Genomic DNA, 10033 nt, shown 5'->3' with positions numbered 1-10033 from the left:
ATAAAAGGATTATACACTAAAATTACATCACAAAATCGGGTAAAGAATAGTAGTTAGTACTTAGAGGGTCCATGGGTATTTTCCTTTTATTAGTCAAGAAACAAATGGTTTACTAGGGATAAACCAGTCCCTAGACCTGGTATGGTCTGTTTAACACATAATCTCATAGAAATAAAAGTCTAACCCCTTCCTCCTATAACACGAAATTATGATGGGTACTGTTACATGAAATTAGAATAGGACAATTGCTCCTGTGATTGGCAGCTCATTTCACATAGGCTTGCCTAATTCTGAGGTCAGTCAAGAAACTGTTTAGTGTGTTTAGCTGCCCCTGGGCCATTCAATAGCCTAGACTGTTTGAGGAAGTAAGAAAGCAACAAAAGAGGCTTCCTACCCTCATCATCTTTCAGTCGCAGATCTTGGCCCATCTGTAACACACAAAATGACTGAAAGATGTAGCTTGTATCAAGAGATAGGGAGCTTCTGAGGAGCTTAACAAGGACTTTCCCCCAAACAGGTCACTGCTGCTGTGTTTAAAGAGTTCATGCTCCTCCTAATGGCCCCTGATTGCCCTGGCAGTAGTTCTCTCTATTAAGGGACCATAATTAGTAAGCTGGCTTCTTCACTGTCTATCTCTTGGCCAAATTTTCGTTCTCCATTCTGAGACATCTGGGAAGGATGGCGGTATGGAGCAATCTTCTGTCTTCCCCTGGAGAAGGCAGTGCCAGTAATAAAAGCGGTTGGCACACTCAGCCCCCAAAAGATCCTCTGGTGGAGAGGAGAAGAAATTTACACATGAAATGCAACCAGTATAGAGGCTTGCATGAGACCGTATGTCCTGTGACCTCCCTGCCGTCACACAGAAGAAAAGATGCAAGGCATGCTGTCATGCCCTATGGTCCCTGGGAATCATAATGTCCTCCTGCAGCCATGGATAGTAAAAACAAATTAAAGAAGCTCCTAGGTGGCTCTGGACTACACCAGGCAACAGGGGGACTGCAGGAGATTAATGATTTACAGATATTTCCACACTAACACCTACTGACTGAGGTGTACTATCTGTTTCTTGTTTGCATCTGATACCCACGGCATTATCTCACTGGAGATTGACCTGAGCAACTGGCCACAAGGCAGGTTTGTGACTCCAGCAGAACGCTGTCCCTCCCAGGAGGGCTATAGCATTCTGAAAAAGAACCTGTGGTTTTGGCCCTCAGAACATGCTCTGATCTTGAATGACTGAATATTAAGGTCAAGGGCAAGAAATTCTCCACTATAATTCCATTAAGTAGTAATTGATAAAAGTTTCAGTTGATAAAAGTTAGCATATACTTTAACTCTTACTTCTTTAATCTGTATAGCTAGTACTGTATTTACGTTTTCTGTTCAGCCTACTCAGAACTTATTAAACTGTCATGTCTTTAGAGAAGGCTGTTCAGAAACTTTCCAGTTAGCAGTTCTGTTCATTACTTCTCCTCCACTCATCCATGAAGTCTAGTTCTCATCTTTCCACCCCCTTGTGCCAATGCCACCCACACACATATGCACACACACATACTATCTCATATGTACCATCAAATCATACATATCTCACTCATTAAATGACTCAGCTTACCTGTGTCAACCCTGCTCAGAACATAAAAAACACCATTTCCCTTCAACTTATGTACCCATTTTCACACAGGGTGGATACTGTCCTTACTCAAATATGTGAAGTTTTAGTCTAAAAATCTCCTCTGCTACCAAAGAAGACTAGAGTACTGAATTATCCCCTCAGTTATGAACCTTCAGCTACATCAAGACCTCCTAGGTCAGTAAAATATCTTGAGTCCCCTTGTTATCCATGTATCTCTATGACCTCTTCACAGCGTACTCTCAGAAAAGCTGCTATTCTTGAAAGCTCAGCTGAGATCCACAAAAGGATATCGGTGCCTAAAATGGGACTACACAGGAATTTAAGCACGTATGTAGGTCTAAGGGAGGAATCTACAAAATTCATCTATCTTTTGAGACATCTACATATTTTACTAGTCAAGTTCCTTGGTCCAGTATGTTTAACTCAGCTGACCAATACTGCCTGTGCTTGATCAGGAGAGGCCTGACCATACAGTTAGTTACAGGATTGAGTTCTTTAAAACACACATTCAGCTCAACCATTGGTGATGATACCCCTTTCCTATGATACTTCCATGGCCAGAACAATTCTCCAGTCCTGAAAAGATTCAAGAAGCACTAGAATAAGGATGGAAGAGTGATTTTATAGACTAATGAAGAAGCTAAACATGTTAAGGAGACAGGAAGGTTCCTAATGGCTGTTTTGTATTTTACCTAGTTAGAATTTCACATAAAAAGCACAGGTTGCTTTTGGAAAAGAGAATATATCCAAATGTCCCCTCTTAGATGAATATCCCAGTCCCTGGTTTAAAGGGTTAAACTTTTCCTTTCTCCAGCCACAAAACTTTGGGATTGTTTTCTGCAAAGTGTTCTGTCTCTGAAGGCAGCAGCATAGGCATGCCAGTGCACAAAAGGGTTGGAGGATGAAATCAGACCTGACAAAGGCATTTCCCAGCAACCCAACATTAAGCATCTAATCCCTCTGACAGAGAGAGGATGGAAGACCCAACCCTACCATCAGTATTTCCTATTAGATAACTTTGGCAACTCCCCTACTTTGTCTATTTTGATTCTCATTTCTAGGTTTGATAACTAGAGCGCTTAGATATTTAATTCAGGGGTGTACATATCACTCAGGCACCAAAAATTTAGTAGACTGACACAGAACACTACCATATTAACCTTCCTTTGTGGATCTAGTTCATGCTCTGTCCTCCTCAGCTTTTATTTCCACCATTAAACAGACCTTTAAAAGTCTGTAGCTTGTTTTTGCAGTCCACGTAGCATCGAGCCAAAAGTCACTGATTGGAAGAGAAGCAGCCATCTGTTAGCAACATCAGACATTTGGGGTATTAATGATGTAGCTTATTCTCACTGTCTCCTAACCAGGTATCTGGATACAGACCTTCCTCCCATTCTTCTTCCCCTTCTCCCTGAATTCAGAGTTAAGTAAATTCAACAAATTAGAGATGCTGCAATATGAAAATTAATTTATTCATTACATGTAAAATTCAGACAACAGCCATGGGACATACCTTACCTCATAGACCTGAAGTAATGCAAGCAAGCCTCTTCCCACAATATTATTTTCAGTCTTTATATTACATCAGAGTTGAGCCTTTCACGGCCATGGGCCACGGAGTCATACTTCTCTTTTCTGTAGTCTGAAGAAATAACTATTGCTAGAAATCAAAGTAATAACTAGAGATATGTTACTGAGGCCTACTGGGCAAGCTAAATGCGAACCACTGCAAAAAGTCAACACACCATTTCTTCCGTGAAATAAGTAAATGCTGAATATTTTGCCAATGTTATAAAGGTGTTGTTTTCATACTACAAACAAAAGTAAGAGAATTTTTAAAAGATAGCTTATCAAATGATAAATAAAAAAGATAAAATGATTTGCTCTGTTATTTTAAGTACATAAGTACTTAAAAGTTTGGGCACCTGTGTTCACGGATCAGTCTAGAGTCCTGTTTTGCAATCATAAGGTATGATATGCTGACTAAACATCTTAAATATAGGACATAGAAATCCCATACCGAATCTGAGAAATGCTAACAGTATTCCACTTGTATGTGGATGAAATATGCTTATTCTAACACTCAAATATTTACCCTAAATTCCAACTCTGAATGACAGTACATGTTAAAATGGTGGACCAATACGTTTAATCTATTGGACACAGGAATTGAAAAAAAACTAGCTATTTGGAGCTAGCTGTCTGTAGACACTGAAGCAACTTAGTTTCAGCTGATGTTTAGTGATTGATTATGACACATGCATTTAGAGTCTGCTAATTTTTAATGAATGTCTGTACTAATAGATCCTCTCTATTTATCACCTATATTCTTTTTGCAGTCCCTGTTGCTTCTCCTGGGCTCTCTGTAAGATTTTTCTGGCCATTCTTCAAAGACTAATTTACATTCATCCCAATGACATTTTTCCACCCATAGTCCTGGGTCCCTCACTTATCCCTGATCTCTTTTCTTGCTCTCTAATCAGTTGAGCTGAATCTTTGACAGCTGACAACATATTCTTAGTTGAAATAAATGAGAGAAACCACTTTCAACTTGCATATTGCATACAAAGGGCCACCACACCATGTTCCCATGGCTCTAGGATAACCTGGCTGCCAGGCCAAATAAGCAAAGAGCAAGAGATTCCCTGAACTGTGCACTCTTTGTATTCCTTAGGCAAGCTAGCCCATTTCATGATGGCTGGACTACTCATCTCCGCTTGCAATAAGGCCTGTGCCCCAAACATTCAAGGTTATTTAGCTATCTATCTCAAATGCTTAATCATTTATACTAGATCTGACAGAAGACTTAGATTTCTCTAAAAAATAGACATTAAAGAAGTCTATACCCTTTCTCTTTTAGGCCTAAATCTCCTGGAGAGGAAAATTATCCTGGGATATGGGCTGCAAATGAAAAGTCTATATCCTTAAATGGAAAGCAAAATACCTATTATTTTGAGCAGTGATCCACTCACAGCTATCTAATTCAAAGAGGAAGGTAGGAATCTCCCTGTGCTTAGAGGTACTTCCAAGGCCTGGGGAACAGAATTCTCCTGAAATAACAACAATTTAATGGTTAAAGCACATCCTACTGGATGAAAGACCTGGGTTTAATAAATTCCTTAGTTGAGGATATTCAAACATAGGCTTGAATCCTTCAGTTTAGTGGTTAGAGTGTTTATCTAACAGGACAGGAACCTGGGTTTTGGTCCACATGTTGAATTTTCTGAATTTTGCTTTAAATAGTTATAGGATAATTAGATTGAAAAAAGCTCTGAACTGGGAACTGAATCTAAAGATTCTTCTTTCTGGCATGATTGTTTTAACTATTAGACTATAATGTGTCTTATGCACTTGTTCTCTCCAGCCCCAGGAGTCATGTACTTGACTGCACAGTGTCAGTTTCAGCAGAACAGATGCGGTGTGCTTTCTTCACCTTTGCAGCCCTCTAAGTGAGGTCCTTGATCCTCTCAGAATATATTAGATACTACCTGAGAACTCCCACTGTACTGGTAAGTGAAGCAATACCTAGTTCTATACCCCAGTGAGGCTTAAATGCTGAACCACTTAGACTTGGGACTTGTCAAATGCTGAGTGAGCTTCCAAAGTTAAGGGAATGTCATGCTATTTGAAAGAGCCTGTGCACATTATATAAAGGCTAGGTTCTTCCAGCACTTGGGGTCTCAGTTAAAGAAGGGCTTGGAATCATTATTTTGGACTTGACATAGATTGTACCTCAGATCTGCTTTAAGTTTAAGCCTAAGCTTTTCATTGGATCTGGTTCTGAATGCCTTTTGAATTTTCTTTACCTCAGTGAACCTTTAGCTCCTAAATACCTAGCTCTTCACTATAACTCATATATGGATTGCTGTAAAAAATTGTCTAGGTATCCAGCCCTCAGCACACATATCAGCAATAGGCCATCCACACATTTTCTCACCCAACTGAATGCATCGTTTCCACGATGCTCCAAAGTTTTGCCCTCCTGGAGAACAGGGATGCTGAGGTCACTCATGTGGCAGAGTCTCCTAACTTTCTGAAACTGTACCTAAGTTTTAAACCAAATTTAATCAAAATTATTTCAGAGCTAAGCTAATAAACAAATAACCTGACTATTAGGTAGCTTCAGCCGTATGTTGCAGCCAAACCTTTCACAGTCAATGTGATACTTCACAATGGAAGTATTGAGCTGAGAAGAGGGAAACAAATATGGCTTTAAACAACTTTTTTTCTTCTTAAATTCTAGGGCTCCAGTAACATTATGTAGCCATGGTGCTTCTTTTAATATACTGCCTACGACGGCTTTTGTGGCCATTGTCCAGAAAATGGCTGAAGGGCATCAAAATCTGCCCATCCCCTTTCTTTCCTAACAGGCTTCAGACATGACCATAACCAGGAGTCAAGTGGCGGTGGAGCAGCAGAGCCCCTACTACATCTGCCATGCGGGATGCCTGCTACGCAGGATCTCTGAGTACTCATTCGAGCAGGGACTGGGCTTTTCTGCCTCACCCAAAATGCACAAGGCAGCCTTACTGAAAAACAGGGTAATGCCTTGTGTTTTCACTTCATGTTTAATTAGGTCTTGGTCACAAGCTATAGAAAGAAAGCTATATGCCTAATTCAGAGATGCTCAACACAGTCATAGCACTCCTTCGTAAAATTTATTTAAAGCTTTGTAGATATGTTGAAGCAACACTGGTGAAAAAAATATCATTCAAAGCATTTGTCTGGAATAATACTTAGTTCAGTGAAATTCTGAATCACATTACATAGTCTTCATTTACAAAACCCTGAAATGTTTGTGTAGGTGAATGAATGGTAAGAGGCTCGTGGCTGTGGCCTTCAATCTATTTCAGCTCTTCAGGGTGGAAACAACACCTCTATTCTGCTACACAGTTGCATTTAGAAAGTTACATGATGTTGCTGGAGTCAAAGCCTTACATTTTTCAACTACGGGTATCGCTGGAGCACTAAGTCAGAACAACGAAATAAAATTTTGAAAAAAAAAAAATTAACCTATCTACAGATTTCATGTTTCTTAGAATATTGGTTAATTACACTAGCAGATCAATTGCAATATCAGGATCGAAATACTGAGTTAGTTACAATGCCATTCCTTGTGTTGTTATCTACTACACAAACCCTTAGAAAAACTCCCAGAAAAATATGAAGCTTTACTGAAAAAGAAATTAATGCAGGAAAATGATGTTTTTAAGTGCTAAAGAGATATGAAGCATTGCATCTTCATAGTCTGCTAAGGAGCAACAGCTGTACTTCATTTTAACTTGATGTGCTTCAGATCTCATATTCATATAGGTATTTAATGATCCAAACATAATGGTCCTATATAGAATAATTACTCATATGAAAGCTCAAGTTTCATATGTAATCTTTTTAAAAAGATGCTTCAATGGAAAACTTGCTTTGGTTCTAACAATGAAAAAGCCCTTTAACAGTGAAAATGCTTTGGAGGGGTTGGAGACTATTGGCAATGGATCTTAAGCACAGCTGACGATCAGTGTTATTCCTTCTTGACAGCCTCCTTGCTTCTTCCCCCTTCCCAGTATAACCAATACAGGGAGAACAGGTAGAGTACAAGACAAACCATTAAATCATAGTGGTAGAGTGTTGCAGCAAATACAAGAAAGAAAAAGAAATAACAGATTTTGTAACCAATATGTTTTAAAGCTGGAGACTCACTAGGTAGTTCATGGGCTTCACTCTTCTGGTAAGAAATATCTGCAGAATCAGAAATGTGCTGGTTTTCATCCTCTGAGTCATCAAGCCAGTTCAGCGTATTCCCCTCAGTTATCAAACTGTCAGATTCAGAGCCTGTCCCTTCAACTTCTTCAGTAGGTTCACTAATTAAAACCTCTGGCCTTGATGAATTTTCTCGTTTGAACTCTGCTTGATGGAAACATTGACCTATATTCCTTCCTCTTCCTTCTCGAGAGATCACTGTGTCTGAACTGGAAGGAACTTCTTTTCTTTCAGCTTCAGGAGAGAGGTTTTTATTAATATATGTCATTTCATTTGGTAGACTTGAATCATATCCTGACTCAGCAGCAACCTTGTCAACGACTGTGAATTCAAAGCCTCTGTATGGCTGCTCTCCTGCCTCAGTGGACTCTACAAAAGCTGTCACAGAAGAGCTATTATAAAGGTAAATGGGCGTAGCATTTGCACCAGAAGATGGCATTTTTGTTTCAGTGTTAGCACACAGATAGGCAAGTGTTCCAGCATAGCTTTCTTCCTTGAGCTCTTTTGCCTCCTCACTGCATAGATGCTTCTGGGCACTCAGGGGACATTTAGATACTTCTGAATATGAACTCTGCCCCAAAGCTTCCTTCTTTGCTGCAGCAGAAGCCCTTACTGCTTGCTCTACAGGTAGAATATTGCCAATGTCTGGTTCTGCTTTGGCAAGTTTTTCCCTGCTATTGCATACAGACATCGTTTCTCCTTGCAGTGTTTCATGTACGCGTGTATTATAAATATCTAAAACTGATTCCTTTTCAAATTCAGTGTCATATAATACACCCACTGTGTTGAGTTGACAAAGAGCATAATGTGAACCATCATTTCTCCCTTCATGTGTATCAAACGCTGTTTCCTTTTCCTCTGTGGGCCTGTCACTTAGTGCAGTCTCTTGAGGTAGCTTAGCAATTACTGCTTTTTCACTGGCAGACATTTTTTCTGGAGCACTTTCTGATGTTCTTTTAATTATATAAGCTGTACCTGCCTCTGCTTTCTCTGTAATACCATGCTCAGAGACAGAAGACTTTTCACAACTCTCTGTCTCTTGGCAGGTAAACAATTCTTTTGTGGAAGCAATATTCAGAAACCTTGTATTACTGCTCATATCCCACCTAACCTCACTATCTGTTTGTTTCCTTATCTGTTCTGTTGTGTTTGCTTCACTTTCCTTTTCTATCATTCTTCCTTGATTTTTGTTGTCTGACTTTCGTCTATCTTTTAACCTTGTGAATCCTCTGCGTTCCCGAGTGTCTTCAGCTCTTTCATCAGCCAGAGAGGAAGTCAGAGGATCTGCTTGTGCAGGCCTGGGTGCATGGTTATTGTCTTCAGTTGACAGAAATGTTTCGTTGAATGTTTTAGTAGCACGTTTTCTACATGACTTAAAAGGCTTGGGTGCTTCCTCCTCTCCGATTAGTGCTAAGTCTGCTACTTCGATGACTTTCTTCTCTTTTTCTATATCAATGTTATAGTTCTTCTCTGACATTTCACTGAATACTTTTTTGTGTGTATATTGGCTTTTTGTGGGATCTATTGAGACATCAGAATGTGCAAAATTGTCTGCATATAAATCTCCTCTTAAATGTACCCGAACTTTGCTTTCAATCTTCTTCATTTTTCCTTCATTTTTGTCAGCATCTGACAACAATGAATCCAGAGTTTGGTGAGACATTTGTGGTGCCTGGTGCTCTGGAGCTGGATTAGCATTGCCATCCAGTGTTTCTGTTATGCATGTATTTAATTGCATTGATTCATCATGCTCTGAAGAAACGGCTTCTAGACTCATTTCACAAGCCTCTTTTGAGGGATCAGCAGCATCCTCACTGATGAATAACCTCTCCATCATCTTACTTCCTGAGGTGCTTTCTGTTTCACTTTTTGAAATATCTATGTAGCTCTCTCCTTGCCAGCTTGAGACAGTAGTCACGATATCGATAGCCTCATTCTGCTTTGTTCCAGGAAAATATTTTGCCAATAAAAGGGTTTCACCGGCACCAGTACATTCCAAAGACCGCTCAGTGCTGTTTACAGACCCAGCAGTAACTTCCTTTCCTGATGACTGTCTGTTATAATCTCTTATGGAATACTTTCTGTTATCATTTAATTTTTCTCCTATCTCTTGTGAAGTATTTTCAGATGAGGAACTGATAGGCACAGGGTGCCTCAGAAAGTCACTGCTTGTTTCGATACAGGTTAGCTTTCTCTCCAATCCTTCAGTTTCATTTGGAAAATTAACTGGTTCTGTTGTGTATAAATTCCTTTCATCTCTGGAAGAGGTACCTCTAGCTCCTGTGAAGTGCTGATTTACCTGAAACAATAGAATAGAAAAGAATGATCAAAAAGCACTTTATAAAAATATGCCAAATGAATGAGGCAGGATTTCAGTATGGGAAGTTTTGTTTTTAGTAACAAAGCTTTTATGGAAACGTGTTCCAAACCATTTGCAAAATTTACATTGTATGTATTTTTTAACATAGGTAATGAGCTTTACAGTGGTGCTGAAAAGAGCAGAAAATAAAGTAGAATTCAGAATCTTCTCTCTTTATTCATGAGTTCAATAAGCTGCTAGTGCATTTTATACAAATTAAATCTAAAGAGAATATTCCCTTAAAGGGAAGCTAATTCATTCTCTACACATTCGGTTCTAGGTTT

At 39.3% G+C, this 10033-nt stretch overlaps 1 protein-coding gene across 1 annotated transcript in view; it reads right to left on the bottom strand.

Annotated features, from left to right (window-relative positions):
* Window positions 1–7151: 7151 nt before the first annotated feature.
* PPP1R3A (protein phosphatase 1 regulatory subunit 3A) overlaps window positions 7152–10033 on the bottom strand; it is a 27379-nt gene continuing 24497 nt past the window's right edge. Inside the window, exon 4 of the mRNA XM_026081048.1 lies at window positions 7152–9689. Coding sequence (XP_025936833.1) covers window positions 7152–9689 — 2538 coding nt within the window. The remainder of the gene's footprint in view (window positions 9690–10033) is intronic.

This window comes from Apteryx rowi, unplaced genomic scaffold (assembly GCF_003343035.1).
Source record: "Apteryx rowi isolate R43461 unplaced genomic scaffold, aptRow1 scaffold_535, whole genome shotgun sequence".
Taxonomy (NCBI): Eukaryota; Metazoa; Chordata; class Aves; order Apterygiformes; family Apterygidae; genus Apteryx; species Apteryx rowi.
Note: the sequence above shows the minus strand (reverse complement) of the source record. Positions and strands in the feature narration are given on the sequence as shown.